Source organism: Gasterosteus aculeatus, chromosome 13 (assembly GCF_964276395.1).
Source record: "Gasterosteus aculeatus chromosome 13, fGasAcu3.hap1.1, whole genome shotgun sequence".
Classification (NCBI taxonomy): Eukaryota; Metazoa; Chordata; class Actinopteri; order Perciformes; family Gasterosteidae; genus Gasterosteus; species Gasterosteus aculeatus.
The window spans coordinates 17292333-17316730 of record NC_135701.1 but is presented as its reverse complement, the minus strand read 5'-3'; the positions used below and the strand labels follow the sequence as shown (position 1 = coordinate 17316730).

General features: G+C 45.5%; 3 protein-coding genes across 7 annotated transcripts in view; 1 reads left to right on the top strand and 2 right to left on the bottom strand.

Annotated features, from left to right (window-relative positions):
* Positions 1–164: 164 nt before the first annotated feature.
* Positions 165–6078, bottom strand: trmt2a (tRNA methyltransferase 2A). Of its 5 annotated transcripts, none has more exons than XM_078087557.1 (12): positions 5829–6078; positions 3273–3943; positions 2893–3001; positions 2472–2653; positions 2227–2341; positions 2007–2122; positions 1794–1905; positions 1572–1694; positions 1290–1365; positions 1073–1189; positions 888–984; positions 165–726 (listed from the first exon to the last, which is right to left on the bottom strand). In XM_078087557.1, exons 2-12 carry the CDS (start codon positions 3935–3937, stop codon positions 570–572), a joined length of 1869 nt encoding a protein of 622 aa, XP_077943683.1. In that variant the 5' UTR covers positions 3938–3943; positions 5829–6078; the 3' UTR covers positions 165–569. The 5 variants fall into 5 exon arrangements, with proteins under 5 accessions (XP_077943683.1, XP_040052525.2, XP_077943682.1 ...); XM_040196591.2 differs by lacking the exon at positions 5829–6078 and adding an exon at positions 4406–4582; XM_078087556.1 differs by lacking the exon at positions 5829–6078 and adding an exon at positions 4406–4535 and having other exon boundaries at positions 3273–3961.
* On the top strand, positions 4985–9530 carry ranbp1 (RAN binding protein 1). The gene is made up of 6 exons (XM_040196611.2): positions 4985–5162; positions 6672–6805; positions 6908–7065; positions 7421–7549; positions 7772–7840; positions 8357–9530. The coding sequence occupies exons 1-6, from the start codon at positions 5148–5150 to the stop codon at positions 8500–8502; spliced, it is 651 nt and encodes a 216-aa protein (XP_040052545.1). The 5' UTR covers positions 4985–5147; the 3' UTR covers positions 8503–9530.
* Positions 9531–9725: 195 nt separating this feature from the next.
* Positions 9726–24398, bottom strand: part of zdhhc8b (zDHHC palmitoyltransferase 8b) — a 44752-nt gene continuing 30079 nt past the window's right edge. The window contains exons 3-12 of the mRNA XM_040196585.2: positions 20762–20883; positions 18455–18612; positions 17589–17761; positions 17299–17401; positions 16784–16875; positions 16015–16147; positions 15215–15320; positions 14251–14345; positions 13036–14102; positions 9726–12552 (exon numbers count right to left, since the gene is read on the bottom strand). Of these exons, the coding sequence (XP_040052519.2) occupies positions 12420–12552; positions 13036–14102; positions 14251–14345; positions 15215–15320; positions 16015–16147; positions 16784–16875; positions 17299–17401; positions 17589–17761; positions 18455–18612; positions 20762–20883 (2182 nt within the window). The 3' untranslated portion in view covers positions 9726–12419. The remainder of the gene's footprint in view (positions 12553–13035; positions 14103–14250; positions 14346–15214; positions 15321–16014; positions 16148–16783; positions 16876–17298; positions 17402–17588; positions 17762–18454; positions 18613–20761; positions 20884–24398) is intronic.

Below are 24398 nucleotides of genomic sequence, written 5' to 3'. Positions count from 1 at the left end.
AGAAAGCCAGCCATGAGAAGAGAATTTAACAAACTGAGGTTTGGCTATTTATTCCCTAGTACCTACTTCTGCACCCTCTTAACATTATCAAGACCTGAACAGCTTTTTGAGCGGCTCAAAGGAACCCTAAGAAAGCACAACTGGCCCAAATACAGAGCAAACAATACCGTACTTATTGCAACTTTATTGGAAGCATGAATTAACATTTCATTATAAAATGACAAGGTAAGCGGTACATTGTTACTTAAATGAACTGTCCCTTTAACAATAAAGACTATATAAGGCTTTGCAGATTATTTTAACAAAAACAAATTTCAAATAATTTCCGGTTAAATTCGAATCTGGAACTCCACACGATCAGCGTGCCAAATATACCAGCGATGTCCTGCTGCATCCGGTCGCATTTTGCAGTCAGCAAGCCCCACGGACAATAGTATGACAAATTACATGCGACGGTAGGATGATTTTGACTAAATTACAACCTGATGCAATAGAACGTTGTGATATTTTTCTGCCATGTTAAACCTTATGGATTGTGCTGGTATGGGCGTGCACAGAATGTCTCTTCCTCATTGCTGGCTGGCCTGCTGCTGGGAGTCGTAGTCCACTCTCTCCAGCAGCAGCATCATCTCCACGTGCATGGTCTGAGGGAACAGATCCACAGCCATGGCTCGCACCGGACGAAATGGCGCTCCGTGCACTCTGTTGGATGGCGCTCTGCACAGACTGGTAAAAAGGAAAAAAAAAAACATTTCAGAGAATGGGATACTTCTCAAAAATATATGTGATATGAATGTGGAAATTAATTCAGGCATTAGTGTTAACCGGTCTTAATAAAAACCACAAACAATCTATTGTTTCTGCCTCTTAAAAACCCACAGACTCACTCTATGAAGTTGTTCATGGCCGCCTTAGCATTGCACGCTACGTAAACCAGCCTCTTCAGGTGCTCCGCCCTCCTGATGGCAAGTATGACCTTGGAATCTATTTTAGGAAAAGAAACTAAACTGAACACGGGACTTATTTTGAGGCGAGTCTCGTTCATGCTTGGCGGTTCGGGCCGTCGACTCACGTAGGCCCGCCCTCGGCGGATCCACGATGGCCGTGACGTTGGCGGACACGACGGCGTTGACGATGTTGGGGAACAGGTCCTCGGCTTTTCCGCAGTGAAACTCTACATTCGTCAGACCTTCGGACGCAAAAGAATGAGAAGCTTGTGAGAACTAGAATCCGTCATAGTCAAACTTCCTTCACAAAACCGCCGAAAGTAATTTGATGCCATCGCTTACCGTTGACCTTCGCATTAACTTTGGCGTCCTCCACGGCTTCATGGCACATTTCGATTCCAATCACCTTCTTTACCCTCTAGAGACAAAAGTGAACAGAGTTGTCGAAAACATGCCAGAACCACAGTTTCCACTGACAGAACCGCCCGTTTCAATGCACAGCGGTCTGCCTTGGCACTTGAATGCATCGCGGTAGTGGTATTGAGCTTTACAGCATTTAAAAAAAAAATGAAAACAACAAACTAAAGTCGTGAACTAAGTTTCCGTTACAGACGACTGAGTCACCTTGGCCAGAGAGATGCCGATGGTTCCCGTCCCACAGCACACGTCCAGCACTGTGCTGTCCTGGTCCAGCTGGGCCCATTCCCCCACAGCAGAGTACAGCACCTCTGCAGCTCCTGTATTCACCTGCCAGGTCACACACACACGTTTCACAGAGGCACCACGAAGACACGCGCCGCAGTGATACAAACCTGCCGCTGGGAAAAAGGACTCAAAGTCTCTTACTTGGAAGAAGGAATGAGGAGATATTCTGAACTTCAGACCCAGGAGTTCCTCATGAATGCTGCTCTCTCCAGCCACCAGCTCACAGGGCAGGTCCTCTGGGTTTGGAAAAGTCCTGGGAAGCCAACAACACTCTTTTGGTGCAGCACTTAAGACATTTTTAACAGTCTGCGCTTCACTGTGGACTCACTGACCATCAGGATCTCGTGGTGTTACCTTTGACCTTCTCTGACAAAGTAGAGAGAGGTTACTCCGCTGTCTTTCCCCTCTCCTTCTGTGAAGTACGTCTTCATGGAGCTCTTCAATGCGCCCACTTCCGCTTCTTGGAGTTTCTAGGTGAGTGATTAAAACCATTCAGGGACACCAAATAAAGAAACATTACTGTGGGACTGTTATCAGCTGTGGGGGTCACACTTATCCCCCCCCCCCCCCTTACCTGCGTGTTGAAGAAGGCTACGGCCATGGCTTGTCCGCTCCTCGTGGTCCTCACAGTCAGCTGCTTCCAGTGTCCTTCGTATGTTTCGGGACTGTACACAGGGTATGACGTCGTCCTATGTGCAAAACCACAAAAAAAAGTACCCAACATCTGAGAACTTCTTTCAACAAACTAATGCACGTGAGAGTAGTTTGGTTTGTCATGTTCATTCCTTGCTGAGGACCGTCGTGGCCTTGTAACGCTACCTGATGAACTTCTGAAACGCGGCGACCACTCGCTTGGCCTCGGCCGAGACGTGGCGCGTCTCGGCGGGCCCCACCACGGCACAGGAGCCGCCTTTGTACTTCCCCAGGCGGAAACCGATGGTCTTGTCCTCTCCGTCGGCACCCACCGAAATGAGGAACTCGCACTTGTTTCTGTACGCCGTCTGCCGCGGGAAATATGCAACACGATGAGGGAGATGTTGGACACTACTGCAGTACAAAAGGTGTAAAAACCAAGTGCTGTGAAGTATCATTACATTCACATTACAGGTCATTTAGCTGACGCTTTTATCCAAAGCCACTAACATTGCATTTTGTCTGTCGACTCCGGACAGACACGGTTTTATGTGTTGAAAATAGTTTGAGTAAGAGTGAAATGGGAAATGAGTTGGAGCCGACATACCTGCGTGGGAGACGGTCGGATAGCCGTCAGAGAACAACACATCCTGTTGTACTTTCCTTTCTGCGCAAACAGCCACGGCAACATGGCTTTGTTGGTGCTCCCGATCTCTCTGGAAAAGAAACAGCTTAGCATTGATTTATACTTTGACATGCAAAATGCCCACGGAGGGGTTTGAATGTCATGTTCTAAATACTATTTAGTACGCTTTTTAAATGCTACAATAATGAGGATGTAAGAAGGTACTACGGCTGAAGGGAGGCCTCCACGAATATTGTATCCCCCTCCAACAGAGAAACATTTTGTTCAAATGATGAGGCTGATCCTGTACAACCCCTGCAGCAGATGTGCCGCGGACACACATGGTACCACACGTCGCTCACTTGGCCAGCCGCTGCAGAACGCCCACCACCTCCTGCTCCTTCCTCCTCAGCTGCTCCTCATAAGGCACGTTCCACAGAGGAGTCACCACGTTGGCTATCTGGACGCTGAGCGGCTCCTCCTCCCCCTGCTCCCCCTCGGCCCGCTTGGAGGGCGGCTGTCCCCCCGAGACGTCTCCTTCCTCCTGCTTCCTCTTCCTCAGGATGGGGTCCACCTTGGGTTTGGCATGCCGGACGCTCAGCACCTGGCCCTTCCACTGCATGCCGTGGACCAGCTTCATGGCCTTGTCGCGCTCCTCTTCGTTCTTGAAGGTGACGAAAGCGAACGTCTGCTTGCCGAACAGCTTGATTTTGTGCGGGTCGACGCCGTGTTTGGCCAGGAACTTCTTCAGATCGTTGAAGCCGATGAACTTTGGTAGGTTCCTGATCTCCACTTTGTAGATCTCCGAGGTGAAGAGGTCCGCTTTGATGTAGCGGTACATGTCAGAGGACGCCTCGGTGCCCCCGTCAGCTTTGTCATCGGCTTTGTCATCGGCTTTGTCGTCAGCATTGTCGTCAGCATTGTCGTCAGCCTTTGCGTCTTTGTCGTTGCCCTGAGGGAGGTCCTCGGGATTCTCCTCGTTTAAAGGTGGAGCATCAGCCACTGGGCTGCCACCAACATCCGCCATCACTCACTAAATCAGAGGAGTAGACTAATAAATATAAATATACGGGGGAAAATTTTTACAGTATTGTCAACGTCACGATTATTTTTTTTATTTGCTCTTTTTAACATTTGTTTTTGCAACAGCTGGGCACATTGTGCTTAAACATGAAACTTGGTTTAGGCAACGGTCCCAGTTAACTGTACAATCTTAATGTACCTATAAAAAAATAGCACAGGTAATTACGTTCACTACTTCAAGTCTCTTTTAAGTGAATGCATCAACTGCTTCTAAGGACTTTTATGTCGCGCTTTCGTCACTGGCACGCAGAGGTGGCAGAAGTGGCAACAAACGTGCACGTTTAAGCAGTGTTCTTGTTTAGAGAAAACCATTCGCCATTATCTATTTTGATAACTAACATATTAAGGATTCCTGTCAAGTATCAGCAGTGTTCCCAATCGATTGCAGACATGTTTTTTTTAATGTACCTACCTTCTTATACTCAACTTGCTCAATTGCACTCTCACAGAGACGCACAGGGCGCTGCCATGTTGATTCGACCACGTGCAGCGGAGAACTCTGAACCCATTTAAAGTGGTAGTAGTCTATTTGAAAAGGCCCATCGCCGGTGGGAAATGATCGATGTACTGTATATATATATATATATATTTATCGATATAATTATGTAGATATTATTGTATATTATTCAACATTATTTAAATGCGCTGAAAGAATAGTTTTATTTCCCATCAAACAATAGTGGTTTAAACTTATTTTAACTTTTTTTTTTATTGTCTCCAATCGATATTTTTATTTATTTATTACAACTGTGCACCTTCCATTAAAACTGAACTAGCCCGTTAATAACTCAGAAACATCCGAGTACTTTGTTGCATATCAATATTTCACTGGTATCGCGGTATTGTGTTGCGTTAATTAATTATGCTGATCCTTTTCACTCCATTCATTGATCATCCTAATATTTCGGCAGTTGCACCATACATTGTAATATATTAATATCGTCTTTGCGTCGTGCATGCATTTATGATAGAACCTATAACCTGCGGTGCAGGCGCATAGACCAGCGCTCGCGAGGAGTGCGCGCACATGCGTAGAAAATTCGGCGCGCAAAAGTCGAAGCAGGAAGTGAGAGCAGCTGAGTGGGGAAGCGGCGGCCAGTCTGGGATTTGAATCGATCTCAGCACTTCCATAATCTACAAACATCTAAATTAATATGGCAGACCCGAAGGTGAGGTCACGCGTTTTGTGTCACCCAAAGCGCGATGTTTGCGTTTGAATCGGAATTTTGTGTGCACGGGCCGCTGCTGCGCGTGTCGAAATGCGTCAAAGTTGGTAAAGAAAATGAATCGCAGGATGATGTATTTCGCGACGCAAGACGAGCTGACGTTGATGGGAATGTTTTTGAGGCCGTTTGAATTGACGAAAGTTTAAGCAAATTCTGTCAACTAGAAATGCCCCGTTCTAGATGCTCTACTCGCACTGCGCATTTCTTTCGGTGTTAATGTTGACAAGCTCTAAAGCGCCCCGAAGTGTGCAACCTGCCAGCATGTTGGGATTAGCATCCTGTAGCGATCGTTAGCTAACTTATCCGCCGGTGGAGGCGATGTGCACACGACTGTTCAGGGGAACTGTTGCAGTCGTTCACCATTTGATTAGAGTGTTTAACGATCTTAACATGTAGCCAGCTGGCCAAAGACGACGTTTCCAGCTTTTCTTTGTCTGCGAAGCACGCCAGCGGCTAGCATTTGTTGGCTAATGTTAGCTTCTGTAGCCGGAGCCAGTGACTGCGTATTACCGGGCAGTAGCATGTAACCATGTTTATATTGGTCAGTCGAACAATCGGGTCGCCCTGATTTCCATCAAATGACCCCAGTTATTGGATAACTAAACTCACCGTAGTGTGGGAAGTTACGCGATTACCGTTAGCTCTCGACTAGCCAGCTGATGAAAGGCCCCGTTGACTTAACTTATCGTTAGCTATCAACTAGCTACACAATGAGTTGTCTCGGAAAAACAAAGTTGAACAACTATTTACTCAAAGTATTCAAGTAAAATGTAACAAGTGACAACCAAACGTTGTATTTTAACCACCATATCATTCGGCCCTGTGGCGAAATGAAATGCATTTATAACGTCGTTGCTTTAAACATTTGTCACTGGCTTTTTTATAGCCAACATCACGACGACTTCAGAGATCGTAGCTAACTAGCTACCAGCTAACCAGTAACTAGTTTAGCATCCCGGTGTTGAAATAATGCTGCCGCCCCGACAAAGGAAAGTCCCGCGCTCGCTCAGTTTCTTGCAACTTGCATTACATGGTTACTCACGTTGTGCAACGCATTTTTATAACTTTTATAGTTCGCTATCTGACTTCATCCGTTCTTTTTCGTTTTTTTCGTTTGTTGTATGAACCACATGTGTTACAGTTGCAGTGGGCTTTTAACATCAACGCGAGGAAATGTAACGCCAAATTGAATCAAAGATGCTGAGCTCAGCAATAGTGATTTACTAAAGGCTCTGCCAGTTCCCATACAAAAGCTATACTTAACCAATGAGCTCTTAAACCCCTCCATTGAAGCATGCATGCAGGCCCGTCGGTCGATTGTCACAAGTCATTTTGCTCAAGTGAACGTGTAAAGAATCACACTGACCCAATCGCTGTGACGTACTCTGAGTGACTGTCATAGATGGAGTTTTTTTTAATTCAATGTAAAACATTCATTGCATTTCCCTCTAGGACCAGGAAGACCATGAAACTACTGCAGAAAATGCCGAAGAATCTAATCATGATCCCCACTTTGAGCCCATCGTGTCCCTTCCTGAGCAGGATGTGAAAACATTGGAAGAGGACGAGGAGGAACTCTTTAAAATGTAAGTTGTTATGATACACTCTTGACTTCTTTGTTCTCACCCATTTTGTCAAGTCCGGTAATGTTGTATATTTTCTACATTGTATGTTTGTCTTTCCCTCAGGCGGGCTAAACTGTACCGTTTTGCCTCTGAGAACGACCCACCAGAGTGGAAGGAGAGAGGAACCGGTGATGTCAAGCTGCTGAAACACAAAGAGAGAGGCACAATCCGCCTCCTGATGAGGAGAGACAGAACCTTGAAGATCTGTGCCAATCATCACAGTTAGTCAACTCGATAAATATCATTTGGTTATTTTACGATTTGTGGGCGGAAAAAATATTACATAATTCTAACAGAAATTTGCATTTCAACCACTTGCAATTTCATGTCAAAGCAAATATGTGCTGACCTAAATCTAAATTTAATAAGCCTGCATGATTAGTCGTTCCCCAAGTACAGGTCGACATGCACAGTTTTTGGTAACCACTGAAATGTTCCTGACACTGTTGGGACACAAATACAGTCCCAACAATTTCCAGCCAAAACCTGTGCAACCACTAAAGATGATGATCTCATATATTCTAAATGCTTTTATCGCTTCTCTCAAAGTGCCTTTGTTTCCCTTGTGAATTCCAGTTGTACCGACCATGGAGCTGAAGCCCAATGCTGGCAGTGACCGAGCATGGGTGTGGAACACACTAGCAGATTATGCTGATGAAAGCCCCAAAGCTGAACTCTTGGCAATACGCTTTTTAAATGCAGAAAGTGAGTATTCTTTTATTTAGTTGAATGTTACACTTGAAAAGGGCCCAAACCAGCAGTTTATTTGGGATGATTTAGTGCGCATCCCACTGACTTGACAAACACCCCGAAGAAGCCAGTTTTGTTTGTGCATCCAAACTTTGGACGGCTAACAGCAAAATGGGGCTGCTTGTTTGCAATGACACAGCATTACTTTGTGTGTTCATTAACTCTGCTCTGTCACAGATGCTCTGAAGTTCAAGGGGAAGTTTGACGAGTGCAAGGAGGAGGTCAGAAAATCTCTAGAGGGAACAGGTACGTGAAACCACAACGTTCCCTACATCATATTTCTGGGGATTTTAAAAGTGAGAAGCCTGTTCAATTAAGTTAGTTATTCTGTTTTTTAAAATAAAATCTGTTATTAGTTAGCCTACTCTAGTTGGGTTAGTGATCCCACTGTATAGACCTTAAGGTTGCAGAGATATTCTTTTTAAAAAATGGGTATGCAAATTCTGAGCAGAGGCCTAAAAGATTGGCGTTTTTTAAGCGGTTAACATGATGAAATAAACTGAACTGAAACGGGTTCCTTCACTGCATGGTTGCAGAATCTGTGTTCTTAGAATTTAGATACTTCCAAACCTCTGGTTCCTGTATGAACGAAAGGTAAAATGGCCAAATCTTGAATCCTAAATTGCTTATAGTGGCAGTATGAAGGTGTAGAATGTTCTTAAGACAATGAGTGCAGATGCAAAGTAGACTGAGGACGAATGTACCTGCCAAGCAAATTGTGCTCAAATGTTCACCGCTTTACTTTTGACTGTTTTGCCGCAGGCGACCCTGATAGCGCAAACAAAGTGGCAGAGAAGCTGGAGGAACTCACCGTAAAAGACAAGGCGTCGGACGATAAGAAAGAGGTCCAAAAGGTGACTGAGAAGAAAGAGGATGAGAAAAAGGAGAACACTGCTGAGGAGAATTGAGAACCAAGAACTTGCTTTGCTGATCTTCAATTTATCAGTTTTTCCTTTTTCTACAATAGACTCTAAACGAACTGAATTTGGACTCTTGCATATTAGTTTTTTTATTTTTATTGTCTGTTTTGCCTCGAGACCACAAGTCCTTGATGCCACTGGGGAGAAAATGCAAGATAGCGTATTAATGAGGTGGAAAAAAGAAGCCTCCCCCTTTCCACCACACCATGGAATGCAATGCTTTCCATCCTTGTCATCAGCAATTCAATGTTACATCTAACAAACTGAAAAGGGGCTTGTGCTTAGTGAGAATTCCCACATTGGGGTATTTTTCGTTTTTGTTTTGTTATTCTAAAGCGGAGTTTGTAGGGGGAGAGAATGATGTAGCCTGCTTGTTAGCAGCACAGAGTCAGGGACCAGGCGTCATGGAGGTGCATTACGTGTGTAAAACACCACGGTGCATCTCAGTGGGCCTTCCTTCGTACCTTGTCCACTGTCCACGCTTCCACTGTTGGAAACAACAAGTACAGTGGAGACGGCCCGGTTGATGCATTTTATAGAAGTAGTTCTATTTCATTAGTCCCGTTGGGAACTGGATGGTAGAGGAATCCACTCCGGACAGTTGAGGGGCATCAGATGTGTGCTGCAGATGGCAGGTCCACTGATGGCCAACTGATAGGAGATCAGATGCACTTAGAGAAGCATTTCCTTTTTTTTTTTTTTTTTGATTACCTGAAAACAATAAAGTCCAAAGTAAACGGTTCATCAGTTTGGTGCAGCTACGCTCCAACTTCCTCACCTGGAAATTGAGTTTGTATTCTTTGGATCATAACATTCCCCTTAAAGCATGTAGAGTATATGTAACAGAGTGTGCCCTATCTGATGTGTGTGCTCACCACCCTCCTTTTCTCAACCTTGCCTCTAAAGTGCCAGTGCATCTGTAAATATGTGTCTATGGATGAAATGTGGCTTTTCATTTGCACTCAAATGATTGGAAATGTTTCCTCCACCTTCGAATAAAAGCTGTTAAAGACCATGTTTGCAGTCATGTGAAAATGAATATTGGCCAACACTGAAATATCCACATGTAATGAGTGAGGAATCTAGAAGATCATGCAGACAATTAACTACTGGATTGTGACTCTTCCCATTACACTAAAACATCTATACAATATAAAAGACCGGGATATTAATGTTGTGCAGTTGTTACATTAGAATTCACAAGAATCGAGTCAGAGTTGGAAAACTTTATTTACTCTGTTCAAATCATTGGGAAATATTTCCTCTTCACAAAAATAGCTCATACATTTTATAGTATATTCTATATTTTGATACATGTTGAAATTTCTATTTTAAAGTTTAAAACAAAACGGATCCACTAGACCGTCAGGAATGGATCCCTGACTGGCAGTGATGTCCATCCCAAAAAAAGAGCATTGGACTAATGGCAGTCATCTTTAGGAGGAATGACATCGATAGTGTTTTTATGTGGTCAAGACGAAATGGCGTATTTTCAGAAAACTTAGCAGCTGACGCTCTTTTTCATGTATTTAAGATCTTCCAGTTTAGCTGTTGAACTGATCACATCACATTTACCACCATCAAAGTATACCAGTACGCTGCAGCCTTCCCACAGAAACCATTAACAATTCCAAAATGCACGACTTTAATAAAGTATCCTGTTACTTCACATTACTGTGTTCATGGTAAGGCAGCTGAGTGAGACCTTGGAGAGACGGTAGAAACTAGTGACTTTTGATAACCGCCGACCTTGACAGGGACAGAATCTACCGCTCACTCAGGAGAAAGGAATTTATGAATGCAGCAGAAATGGGAAGAATAAAGATCCTGTAAAAAGTAATGTCAATTCATAATAAAGCGAGATCATCTATCACCTTGTAAGTTGGCCTTTCTTACCCAGTCTGTCATTTTCTGCTCCATACAAAGGACTAATGTTACCACATTGTCCCTTAGCGTACAGCCGGGTTTCATCGAGCCATACGTCCGTCCTCGTGTGAAATGTAGCTTTTCTTAAAAGGCAACAATGGTTCATTCTTCGTGCCAATGCAGCTGGAACACATCTACCAATTTATATCCACGTACAGTTCTGCATGCTTTCATTACTTCACTCAGTTGGTGCCAGATATAAATAAAACCATCTCCTTGGATATTATCAGTTCATTTTTATGGTCAAAAGTAACACATTTTTATTTTTTGTTTAACAGCAAAACAAACACAAAAAAAAAAAGTTTTCCATCTGTGGGTATCGGGTATTACTGAAGCTGTACCAGACAGCTGCTGCGACTTGCTTGGTTGGACATCTTCAGTCCTTGTGACGTCACTGACATAGTAGCAATGTTCCCCATTTACTGTGTCAGAGCCACTTTGGGCTCCGAAATCTCAAGGTGACACCTTTTCAAAGCCCAAACCTCGACTACCGCACCCATTGGCTATTCAAAGACCGAGGCAACGACGGAATAGTATTTCCCTTTCTCAAACCACAGAACTGGTAATTATCACCATACCCTTTTTTCTTTACACTATGAAGGTAGAATAAGCTATATTTACTTCATGGATTTCCCATTATAATGACCTAATTTATAAACTCAATTTATAAATTTATCAACCAAAGACTCAATATAGCACTCAAAAAAAAACATCCATTCCAGGATCAATTAACTATAAAAAATGTATCAAAGATTTTAAATGGCTGGCTTTAAAAAGGAAACAAACCTACAAAATAATAAATGGGTTCAATTTACTACATGGGACAATGGCTTGTTTCTCTACACCTTTCTATTCCTATTGATATAACACTAACAACTTACACACGAAAGTCGTTGTTGATGACAAAACGTAAACAGAAGGTTGTTTTGGTTGTGCGAGGCTGGACTCGTTCTGAACTCCTTGGGATGAGGTATTCAAACCTTTCAGGGCGCCATGTTGAAAAAATGGAACTCCACCAAGACCGACAGAGTCCTCTGATGATGCGCTGCCCCCTCGGGAAGTGAATACAGGGGGCTCAGCTATACCCGAGCCCTACGAATACAGCAAAGACGGAGCCATTCAAAGCCCCTTCATTTACATCAACTAGCATCTCTGCTGGTTGCATTCATTCCTGAGAAATTAGTTTGAAAAAGGAGGAATTACATTTTTTTATTTTTGTGTTTAAACAACAACACGTGTTTCCCAATGAATTTGGAACGCAACCACCAGACATGATACGATGCCCCCGCCCCCCCCCCCACTATAAATAACCCCTTTCTCCCGGCTTATCACCTCAATGGTCCTGTCTGTCCTGCCATTGCTGATCTAACGGATCGGCCTCACTCCTCAGAGCTACGCTGGAGATGCATGAAGGGTTCACGTGCAGCACCTTGACTCCTTGAGGTCAAATGACTCGGGAAGGACGCTAGTCTCCGGCGAAGGAGTCCACAGCGAGAGGACGTCAGCGTTTCCTCCTGCGCTAGCTAGAGACGCGTTTGCGCGACATTCGGGAAACAACTAAGGCTTCATAACCGCAACAGAGAGACAGAAGTAATACCGTTAACGCTCCTCTCTTACGGCTAAGAGGACCAGACACGCCTCACACGTACTGCACAGTGTACTGTTGACCTGACAAACCACCACTCTGGTACGAGCACACACACACACACACACACACACACACACACACACACACACACACACACACACACACACACACACACACACACACACACACACACACACACACACACACACACACACACACACACACACACAGGCGTCTGGGTAGACACACCAGGGCAGAGACCCTCTGGTGGGACAAGAGATCTTAAACACGCCGTCATCTCGACTAAAATGGTAGGAGAGAGTCTCTTCGCGGGGTGGGGGAGGAGGAGGAAGGGGGGCGGCGGGGGGTGTCGTTGTCATCGGAGGTGGCCTCACACCGATATCTCGTATGTGGTGCCTCCAACACCAGTCACCTTTTTGACGTTACCGTGGCGACTGGGACTGACGCCGGAGCCCTGGGCACCGGGGTGGCATTCCATCTGCCCGTTAACTTTCATGGCCTCTCTGAAGGGAAGAGAGAAGAACAGGGGTCATTATTCCACACAGCGAGCGACCGGGGTCATGCAGGGGAACACGGAGGATTAGTTTGGACTGTACTTGTTGGTGAGGCGGAAGGCTGGCAAATGTTAGGGCGGGTGAAAAGCATGCAAAAGAAAAAGAAAATGGAGGTGTTACACATCTTTATTCATTTGTAAAATAATACAAAAAAAAGGACATTTCACTAGAAAGGCGAACATAAACTTAAATAAAGAACAGAACATGGGAATTCACACCAGACTGTTACTTAACATGAATAAATGGACATTACAAATACTTTTTACAGTTGCTATTCGTAAGTAAGGGCGAGTATTCTAGTGGCCGTGGGCTGCTGGCTGCGTCCAACAGAGGGAGCGGGATTTCCAGTGGGAATACATTCAATGCCCACCAGTCCTCCTTTGGCTCCAAACAATGCATGCCGTCCCCCGGGTGTAACGTTAGGGTTCATACCTTGGGCCCCCCAGACGAGGGGAGTCCATCCTCTCGTGGGCGCTGATGTAGGAGAGTTTCTGGTGGGAGTAGGAGGGGGATCGGGGCATAGCGGGGGAGTGGGACTGGTGGGCCGGGGAGCGGTAGAGGCCCTCGGGGCCAGTGGCCCTGCTCTGGCTGCTGTTGCTGCTACTGTGATCTGTGTGCAGGGAGGTGGACGAAGTCCGAGGGGCGCGACCCAGCGTGGAGCCGGCGTGCCGCAAAACCGGGGTTCGCTGCCCGTAGCTCACCAGGCCGACCCCCATCAGGTTGTCCCTGGAACCTCCGTAAGCTGGGGGTGTTGGGCCTCTGGAGCCAGGGCCACGAGGCCCGTCCGGGTAGCAAGCGCTGGAGGGCAGGCCGTAGCCCCCATCGAACACGCCAGAGTCCTGGGCGTAGATGTGGGTCTGGGAGCGCCCGTGCAGCATCTGGCGTTTCTCCCTCTCCTCCATCTCCTTTCGTTCCTGGATGGAGGCCATGATGGTCTGGGAGAGGTTGTCGTAGCGCACCGGGGATGGGTCCCTGTCCCTCAGGTGGGGGGATTGCCGGCCCACCCCCCTGGGCGGCATCACTGGGCTGTAGGCGGGGGTGACCTGGTGCCTCTGCATGTCAGGTTCCCGGATGTGGCACATTTTGGTGGGCAGGTAGGGCGAGTGGAACCCGACGGTGGGCATGCCACGATGGGCCATGCACTCACTGGCCGAGGCCGGCGAGATGCTGGGGTTGAGCAAGCTGTCATAAGACAAGCTGCCGTTGCGGTTGGAGAGCGTGTTGGGCGAAAAGACGTTCTTGTACGGGGTGGAGGTGACGGTCTGCGGCTGCAGGGCGGAGAGCTGGCCCTTCTCCAGCCGACGGGGGCCCGGCTTCAGGCTGAGGGAGTGCGAGTTGATGGGGTCAGCGTCCAGCTGCAGGGGAGAGGACTGGAAGGTGCGGTGGAGAGGAGTGTTGGTGTACTCGGGCAGGTCAAGGTTGGGCTCAGATCGGTAGTCGTGACCGCGCACGCCCTCTTCCAAGATGGCCGAGCTCTTCCGCTCGTCTGGCATGACGATCTGAGCAGCCGACAGCAGAACGACACATCAAATGTGGAAATAGGATTTGTCCTTATTGCCCCTGGCTATATGGTAACGCTACTAATCTTAGTAAAACAATCACAATGAATATATTTCTTACATAAGTGCCAAACAAAGGATGCCGTACCTTTTCTCCGGCAGTGTGGTAGTGGACTTTAGGCATGGTGCCAAAGGTCGGCCTGAATTTGTACATGGCTGGAGTGGAAGGGTGGGTCTTGCCATCTACAACACACACAAAGAAAGGCGACCAGTTAACGCTGTATATTCGATAGAAATGCAACATTCTACCAGCATTGATTGAAAGTCTGTTTCTGAGAGAAAAGACGAGGCCCTGAGCTGTAGGGAGTTATCGAACCACATATCATCAACATTCCTAAAGAATCTACACAAATTGGAGCTGCTTGGTAGTCGATGGGAGCCAGTTCGGTTGCCTTTGAAAAATGGAGGCGATGCATTTAGACAGGCTGCAGTCCTTTGAAATAGCGACAGGAGGTGGTAGAGCTCCACTGAAGAGCAGAAAGCGTTCACTCCCTGACAGAATGCACCATGGCACTGGAGATCCTCAGGTTGACATTATTTTTTCATTGACTATTGAATGCAACAGTACAGAGAAGACGTTTCTACTGTTTAATACACTCAGCTTCAGACCCACCACCACAGCGGGATATGTCAAATTCCCTAATTCACACGGAGACAATTTTTAGTTCATAATTCCCGGCCTCTTATCCACCCATGAGGCATCATTGCCACGCACGCCACCATGATAAAAGGAGGTGGTGACTCATGTTGTGATCGCACAACTCTGAAATCTCTCCATTGTAACACAAATATGGTGATGCTTCAGTGAGCAGGACCTTCCTGCACATTACAAAAATCACACAGACTCTCCAGCCCTTTGCGAGGGCCTTAATAAGGCCATCGACCTGCCACTAAGACAGACGTTTATCACCCTAAACTAGCAGCTAGAAGCTGGGATACCGGTGATGCACACAGGCAGATTGGGGAATTGCCGCCTGGCAAGAAAGAGAAATGGTTTTTATTGGTGGTGACTGACAGGAGACAGTGAGACGCTTTTTCTCCCCATTTCTTACCTTCGCCGGAGGTCAGTTGTTTCTTCAGCTGGTTGTACCGGTCAGCTTTTGGAGGCAGCGGCGGCTGGGTTTCCTTCCCTTCAAAGCCGTCCAGGCTGCTTTTGGACTTCATGGTGGGATAACGTAACGGGGCAGGTGTGGGGGGGGGGACAGCAGATGAAACAGAGAAGAGCTTATGTCAGCAGAAGGGATGGATCAACATACTCTCACAGGCGGTTTTAGGGTAGCAAAGGTGCACTAGGCAGCTGCTCGGCTTGGGCTAAGTCGTTTTTTTAGTTTTGGCCAACAGCTGATCCAGTTATTCCGGTGTGTTGTGCTATTAGTGACTAATGTAACCCCCGAGCCGCTAGCCTCAACCGCTAACCTCAGATTGGTCTTAATTCACAACCGATCTCCAGGGACATTAATTCAGGCAATAAATTGGACTCCCTCTCCCTCTGGAACCACAAGTGTTTCCACATACGCACTAGTTCTCTCAGAGACGTGTCAACGCACTTTGGTTTGTCTCCTTTAAATTGGAGATTTTCTATTTAGCAAAAGTTTGCAGAAAATGACCAAACGTGAACATGACAAATGAATTGAATCTGTAGTCTTACTCTAAAAGGGAATAGGAGGTTTTTCTCCTCCGAAGAGACACAGTGTGTCAAAAGTAGGCAAAGTCATTTTTCAGCAATCTGTGAGGTTTCTGGCAATATTCCAGTTGTTTTCCCTAATTTCAATTTAAGTGAGCTGTTGTGCCCGTGTGTGCGGAGCCCTCAGTATATAAATGTAGGCCACTTGTGTGGTGGAGAAGAACTCACCTTGGAGCTGATGATGGAGCTGTGGATGCCGTTGTCGCTGAGCTTGATGGTGATTTGCCTCTCTGACAGGTCAGGTCTGATGAACGGGGGCTGGATTTTGACGTGGGGCTTTTTCCTGGGATCAAACATGTACCTGCACAGGAAAAGAGCGACAGGCTTTCGCTCAGAACCAACATCACAACTGTTTTTCTGATTGTCATGTGTTATTGTTTTAATATTTCATGGCATGGAGGCTTTGGTTTGTCTTTAAACATTTTAGGTACATGAAAAAACTAACTGAACATCATATTTCATCTTTTTGTGAAATGTCTTCAGGATTTGTCTGTGTGTGTTTGTGTGTGTGTGTATTTCTGCGCTCTGTTTTCTAATAACTGTTCAACAGAGTGATTCAATTCTCTCGGCCATCTGCCTTCCCCCTGGGTTGCTTGCTGCTTTCAGGCAGAACTGGTTACACACCTCGGCAACCACCTTCAGAGTGTGTGTCAATGTGTGCGTGCACTCATTCGCCCGTGTCATTTCTTGCAGTTACATGGTTCTGCACAGGTTCCTAATGGATGGGTGTCACAGGCTTTAATCGGCCACCCTTGTCTTTGCGTAACCACATACACACACGCACATTTCCTTTTAAGTACAAAAAGACAGCATATTTCTTTAAAAAATTAGTTAAATGTATGCGGACAGAAAGAAAACCCTGAAAAGTACCTACAGTGTATACACACACAAACACACACACACACTCATGCACATACAATATAATAAAGCATCTTACCTCGGCGCGAGGGGACTACACAAGACATACTCCACGTTGCCACAGCAACCCTTGGTGAAGGGATTTACTCCTCCGCGAAACTTGCCCGTCACCTGAGGAAAACAACGCCTTGTTTAGAGGTGAATGAAGGCCACAGTCCGCACACGTATAAACCCACAAAGGTCCAGTGCTCGAATACAAAGCGGATGCATCTACTATGTGATGCATGGGAATGAATTCTGTCCACAGGCGGAGGACCGTATTTTCCGCCTGGACACGGGTTTGTTTGTTAGATCCCCCCCAGCTATTTCAAAGGTTCCCTAATGCAAGCACGGTAGCCAAAAGTCAGACAGCTGCGGGTGTGAATGTTTGAGTCTGTGTGAAGCAGAGCGGCACGGTTCTGTTGACTTTCACTGGATAAATGACAGCCTAAATAGGTGGTGTGTGTGTGTGTGTGTGTGTGTGTGAGTGTGTGCGTGTGTGCGTGTGCGTATTTGTACGTTGAGAACGAGCACGGCGGCTGCTCCTGCACCCACCTGTTCGTTGGTCGTTCGACCTCGAGCAACAAGGACCATGTGGAAACCAGTGAGTCCCATGACTGGAATAAAGAAAAGCCCTGATATGCACATCACCACCAGACTGGACACGAAGGTCAAGCTCAACAACAACAGTGTAGGATTACAAAAACACAACCGCATGCACTGCAAAAAGAACTCCGTTGCGTCCTGCAAGCAGAGGAAAGCTGGTAGAAAACACTATTTCTAAAAGCTGCATCTACTAAACAAGCACATTTGGCTCGTCGATCCACGCAGCGGTGAAAGGATACGTGACAGTGGTGTGCAACGCCGCCAGCCTCTCGCGGTGGTGGAGAACGAAGATGAGGCCGAAGGAGAAAATTCCCACCATGTGGATGCTCAACGACAGCAGGAAGAGGAAGAAGTAGCGGTAGTTCCGCCGCCCAATGCAGTTGTTCACCCACGGACAGTGGTGGTCAAAGTCCTGAGGACGGAGAGGGAGAGAAATTACACCTGTGAAATCTCTGTAATTCATTTGTAACGTCATTTTGTAATGTAACGTAATGTAACGTAACACAATTATATGACAGCTTGTCTGGGTTTGTGCCTTAAATTGGATTCTCAATTTAGATTAGTTCATTTTGGCTTATTGCATCATCTATTTGGGAGGGGCCTAGTTTACGTCTGTTGAGGCAAAAAAAGTAGAAGACCAATACAAAAATCGTTTACTAGGCTTTTACACACACAAAAATACATCAGCCGTTTCAAAGGAGTAATTATGCATCGCGTGTGTAGGTGTGTGTTTTTTGTCCCAATGTGTGTGTTTGTAAGACCAACCGCAATTAACTGCCAAGAGCTGCAATTCATGCTGGTAATTACCTTTTTGTTTTTTTTGACAATTAAATAAAACACAGATATTTAGAAACTATTCATCTACCATGAGATATTAATTCTGGAGGAAAGAAATCTCCAGTAAAATCTGTAATTTTTACCATCGGATTGCTTCTTATGTCACATCAAACAAGCACAGCGTCAACAAAAAAACATCAGACTGTTGATGGGAAGCTGATAAATCACTCTGACCTCGATGTATATTTAGATTTCATTGCCTGCGTGTATAATTAGCATACTCGGTTTCTCTGCACATTTGTATTCACGCACGCACGCACACACGCACCTCCACACAGTTGTCGCAGACGCTGCAGTGCGAGCAGCGAGGCGGCCTGTAGAAGTGACAGGTGGCGCACCACTTCATCCGCACCTGGATGCCCTTGATCTCCACATTCTTGTAGAGCGGGGCCCGGAAATCATCGTCCTTGTCCTCGTCCTCGTCGGCTGAAGGGGGGGGGGGGGGAAACATACCGATGAACACAAACACGCACGCACACATTAACAGCACACAGGCACTTGGTTGAGTGTGAGAAAACATGTGACAAACACTGTTTGGATTTAAGATAACATTTGTCCCCCCCCCCCCTCCCTGCTGTAAGCTGTCTGTGGGGACAGCAAACAGAGACATAAACAGGTTTTTATAATCCTTTCTGCTCTTAACATTTAGAGGATTAACAAGCAGACTGTAATTCATTTATAACAGAAAATGTTTAGTTTAATTTCGCCAAAAGTTCAGACATCATCAGAGTGGAATGTTTTAATAGGAGAATGAAACACGTAACTCTGGCACAGATGGTGCTTTGATGTGACCTGACATGTAAATGAAAACATGGCTTGTATTCTACAGTATGAGAGGACAAGTGACATTTTCACTGCACTCAAACTGTTTGTTTGTCTGTTTGAGAGAGCTTTTCGCTGTGGAGCCGCGGCGGAAAATAATGTGTCTTTCATCCGCTCAAAGGGCACTTTCAAACCATCTAAGCGGAGCTCCAACCGGAGAAAATAATTTCACAGCACAGTGATAACTGCAGGGATATCCAGGTAGTGAGCACGCAGAGAGCAGGAGACTGCAATGAGAAAACAAGAGGGACGCAAAAGGTAGAGTACAGAAATAAACAGTTATGGCTCTGTTATTATGGCCTCGAAAGGCTCTTCAAATAGATTCTTGGAAGTGAACCGCCTGCCAAACAGCAGTTACGCTTGCTTCTCCCCCAACAACAGCTTCTTTTCCAAATGCTCGAAATGCTCGATGAAAGTTTTCAACAGAAAAAGCAGTGGCCTGTTTCATTTAAATGTACATTTACATTTCAAAAGCAGCTTTCAGTTAGATTCTAAATCAGTTTTTCCCAAATCGGTTTATAATAATTCGCCTGGAATTATTTTTAGCACGTACATATTCTAATATTATACTACTCTATCTATATGTATACACACTCTTCAACCAAATAACTGATGCCCTCAATCCTGGAATGTTTCTCTTAATTATACTATTGAACGAGAAGCATTCGGAGAACATTATCTCCAAGATCACAATGACACCCACCGCAGCATCGATACCGAGTGTGCCTGCTAATTGCCATTGATCATCTCTTGTGAACCGATTAACTGTGTATTCATACAAAAGAAGTCAACTCACTCCGAGTGAAGGTGCAAAAGATTGAGTTTAACACGGCTCCTTATTAACAGGGATCGAATCGCTGACCTTTTAGTGAGAAACCCTCACATTTGCACATCTCTTCACAGGTACATTGACAGTAATGAGCTGCTGCTTCTGCTCACAAACAGTAGAGCTCAGTACCCTCTTTTGAGAAGATTGACACGTACAACAGCGACTGCTGTTGACGTAATCAGGATTTTGTGCGGCTTTATCTCGATTGGCTTGACTTCCTATTGTACATGAACATATATTGACTAGTGCCCGAATGAATGTTGTTTATTTCGACAACATAAACAAACAAAAAAGCCACCATGTGACCTCATTTGGCAGATCCCAACAATAAATGGCTGCCACTCATCGTTGACCTGAATGGAAAAACCTCCGATGAAAACCAACCCTTCATTCTCACTTTTACAATCTGGATGACGGAGTGATTTTCAAAACAGACGTCTTTCCTTCATTCTTTATTAAAACTTTATTGGTGGGTCCACTCCCTGTGAGATCCCACCAAGAGCTCATAAAGCTCCTCGGTAGTCTATTAAACCCAGCGGGGCAGCGGCAGCAGAAGGCCACGGTCACCTCTGGGGGAGGCAGATAACCTGAGCTTTAAACAACGTGATGATTATTACCCCTTTATGAGCAGAGAAAGCACAAGACGAGTGCTTATCATTTACAAGCACATTACAAACGTCCCCCGGGGACGGCGGCAAGGCGGGTAGCAGAGTAATGAGGTGAGATTGAGTAGGTCGATGAATGCGGTGCTTTTAAAAAGCTGCGCCCTATGCACGAGAGCTCATCGGGAAGGAAACATAACTTATGCATAATACGTTACGCTAATATTTTAAATGTCAGATAAATACTGCAGGCAACAATGTGTCTCCCCCCCCCAGACTTCTTTGAAGATGCAAACAGCATTCGTCGGACACGCGTACGAACCTCTGGGGTAAACGCCGGGGTCCATGAAGGTTGCCATGCTGAAGTTGGCCAACACGAAGAGGAAGACCAGGCCATTGTAGAGCGGCACGGCGGGGGACACTACCTTCGTCAACCAGGGGCACCTAGAGACACAAACGAAGGGACAGGGGTTAGCTCAGTCACACGCGTCCAACCACCGCCGCGGTGCGGTCACAGCGGTTCCCTCACCGCGGCATATTCAGTGGTGACACGGAAGCAATACTCATAATTACAGACCTGGTTACAGAGGTAATTAAAGCGAAGATAAGCGGTGGACGCCAGACGTTGTGACTGACCGAAAATAAAACACAAAGGTAGTCAGCTTGACTGAATTTGGTCAGTGACCAAGGCTATCAGCAGAAAACATCCCCTTTTGCCAAATGGGTGAGTTACTGTGGGATTAATTAAGAAAATGGTTGATTCTTTTCCTAAAAAGGAATTTTTGCAGGTATGTGGTCATACAGAAATTAACCATGATTACTCCTGAGTAGGAAATGAATGTTAGTGCCAAACCATCCGATAATTCTGATTAACAGGATTTAAGATAAGTCCAATTCCGACTAACTCCTGGGTTTTCATCAAAACCCAGGAGTTTTGTCCTCATGTTGGGCATAAGCTGCACCGTCAGGGATCCCCTTACTAGGATTTGTTATTTAGGGTCCTATTTGGTCAGTGACCAAGGCTATCAGGAGAAAACATCCCTTTAAAATCCCCCGGGACTGACGTTCTTTATTGCCTGCAGGGCATTGCTCAGTCATTGCTGTGAAATATTAAACTGTGGAGACGTCTGAATCCCACCCGCAAACCCGCTCAATCACGTGGACTCAAATGTCAAGACACCGTGTGTGTCCTGGGGTGATATCGTTCAAGCAAACTGTTTGTGAGGTCTCTGCAGAGATGAAACACCCAGATGTGTGAATGCGTATGCATTACTGCAGAGATCTTGCAGGTCAGGGACTCAGAGAGGCTTTTATGAATTAATAAAGTATTTCAAGAAAGGGAGAAGAGAGACGCTCTCGTTCACTTGTGGTTGCAGCTCTCTACCCTAACATGCAATGATCAACACCCCTACGCCCCATTGCACGCATAACACAACGCACTTTCCCTTTCAAGCACACTTTCTCCAGGTTATTCTGACGTGAACAAAAATCAATTTCCTGCTACCTAGTGCATCCTTGGCCCTGGAGATCATCCCCAATCCATATCGCCTCTCTCCCGCTCCGCCAGTCCTCTTTTGCTTTGTTGAATTATTCAGAGCCGTAGCTGTAGGGAGCCGCTGACAGAGAATAGAGAGACGCCAACGGTGATGAGGTGGGCTCTCGCATAACCAGTCTGCACTGGTCTGAAGCTTTGCGAGGGCTAGTGCGGGGTGGGCTTGACTCACTCTTCCAAGACATCACTGCGCCATTTCCAGCCAACTCTGGGGGCGATGATAGTTTACATGGAAATGTAGCTGTGTGTTACAAGCGAATAATATAAACTCATTTGAGTAAGAAATGTTAATCCTATAATGAGACGCCAACTGTGAAATCATAAGTCATGCTGTTAGGTGGATGCAGACTATAATGAATCACAATTATCTCTCTGTCATTTTCTTTAGCTCTTTGGCAGCACTACATATCAAATTAAAAATTAAAATATGCTAATTTTAACTTTTATTGGTTATTTACTGAATACCATTTTTTTGTTTTTGAATGCCACATAATTACTCTTGCACGATCCCACCTCAAAGTACATTTCAGTGGAATTGCCATCCACGCAGAGGGCCACAGCGAGCAGTACGGGGCCGTTTGATCGCAGCCTGGGCTGTAAGTAGACACGGAACAAACGTTTAAGGAAAGTATCAAAGAAAAAGCAATGCAGCTCCAACCGTTTGACAAAATCCCAGATGTACTCATCTGTCAAAGGATCACGTATTTTTGCCCAAGGTGTGATACAGTCGAGCCAGAAGGAAGAAAAAAAAAAAAAAGTGAAGCTGACAGCGAACATTTTAGGAGCCCTGGAGCAGACAGCGTGGGAGACAAATGTGACAGAGAAAGCCCGATTAGGGCCACAGACATTGGTTAATTGTGTAGGAGTAACAAACAACCACAGAGCGTGTATCAAGACTGTTTAGTCACCACTTTAACCGCTTGTGTAGCCATGAAGTCGACAGGGCTTTCGCTGCCAAAATTCCAATAACGTAATGAGTTTGGACGGTGAGTCCTTGCCGGCCAAACTGGAGGAAAGGCCTGAAATCTCTGTGGTAGTTCAAACGGCCATAATCAGGAGCTGGAGAGGTGACACCCGGCATAAAAACAGCTGAACACGCATAGCACAGTGCTGGGACAGAGGTGTAGATACTATCTATGCAGAGGGAAACGGAAATGACAATGCAATTTCATCTCCTCGCTGAAATGAGGATAAGATAAAACAAAACAAAGGCTTAAAGAGGAATAATCCACAGCTCGCTCGCCTCAGGCTGGCAGAGCAACCCGCCGTCTCCTCACTAATCTCAGCGCGATCAATACGAGGCCGCAGACTGCTGGCAGAGGACACTCCTTTTCCACACGGCAGCCGTTGCCTAAATTAGAGTCATTGAAGCGGAAAGGAGTTTGGACTCTTAAATTACTGTTGTGGTGGACATTTTTCTCCAAAAGCTTTGTATTGGCAAATGCGAATGATTGAATGTGTCAAGCGAGGTTTATAAGTGAATGTAAATGCAATAAAAAGTCAATTAAAATAATAGCAGCAGAGTATGACTCTAAATAGTTTTAGTCCAGGCAAAAAATACTGCTGTAATATAAATATGAGTAATCCAGTGTTTTAAAAAAAACAATTTACTGATAATTTGTGAAATTGTAATTAATGAAGAGTCAATTCATTTGTCATTATCAGTGTGAAAGAAGACATCACCAATATCATAGATACAGTCACATTAATTCAGATATAATATTTACAAAGATGCACTTAACAACATTGTTTTATTAACAGTGTATCAAATGGCAACGCATCATGTGAGGAGTTGCTTATAGAGATGAATCGACAGGGAGTCATCACCCTGCAGCATTAAGCAGCTGAAGAGCCAGATGTTTCCATCAGGAGTCGGAGGAGACCAGAAAGGGCTAACCTCCGTCATGTCTCCAGTCACATAAAACCATAATTTTAGACGGTGAAAAGTCTACTCGGCCGAAGGGCACATACAGATAAAAAATAATGAATAATGTAAAAGTAAACGAAATTTATTCAACTCCAATGTTTATCCTTTCATTCCTTTTCCAGTCCAGTTACGTACTGACTGGAAAGTGTAATTCTGTGTTCAGCTGCAACCACCACGGACTGAGATTAGTTTAATCTAAACTACAGCTTTAACTCACCCATAAAACACTAGTCTCCCCTTCTGTATCTTCCTACCCTCACGGGCGTCATCACATTCGTGGATTACAAAGATGCTGCATCCGACATCAACCCCTGAGACGTGAAATCACATGATACACACACCCAGCGGCAGCTTATGGACAGACAGACAGAATCTTCGCCTTTGGTATCCGATAACCATCTCAGTGAAGTGCAGCAGCAGCAGGGGTGGCCCTGGGTGGCTAAAGATTAGAGAAGGCACCAGGCTTTTGGTAGATGACAA

Excerpts from the sequence above, each read along its gene's own strand:
- trmt2a (XM_040196589.2), bottom strand. The coding sequence starts at position 3,937 with ATGGCGGATGTTGGTGGCAGCCCAGTGGCTGATGCTCCACCTTTAAAC. Across the intron at positions 2,342-2,471 it reads GCGTTTCAGAAGTTCATCAG|GACGACGTCATACCCTGTGT; the intron begins GTAGCGTTACAA and ends TTTTGCACATAG. Across the intron at positions 985-1,072 it reads TCCGCCGAGGGCGGGCCTAC|ATTCCAAGGTCATACTTGCC; the intron begins GTGAGTCGACGG and ends TTCCTAAAATAG.
- ranbp1 (XM_040196611.2), top strand. Across the intron at positions 6,806-6,907 it reads GAGGAGGAACTCTTTAAAAT|GCGGGCTAAACTGTACCGTT; the intron begins GTAAGTTGTTAT and ends TCTTTCCCTCAG. Across the intron at positions 7,550-7,771 it reads ACGCTTTTTAAATGCAGAAA|ATGCTCTGAAGTTCAAGGGG; the intron begins GTGAGTATTCTT and ends GCTCTGTCACAG.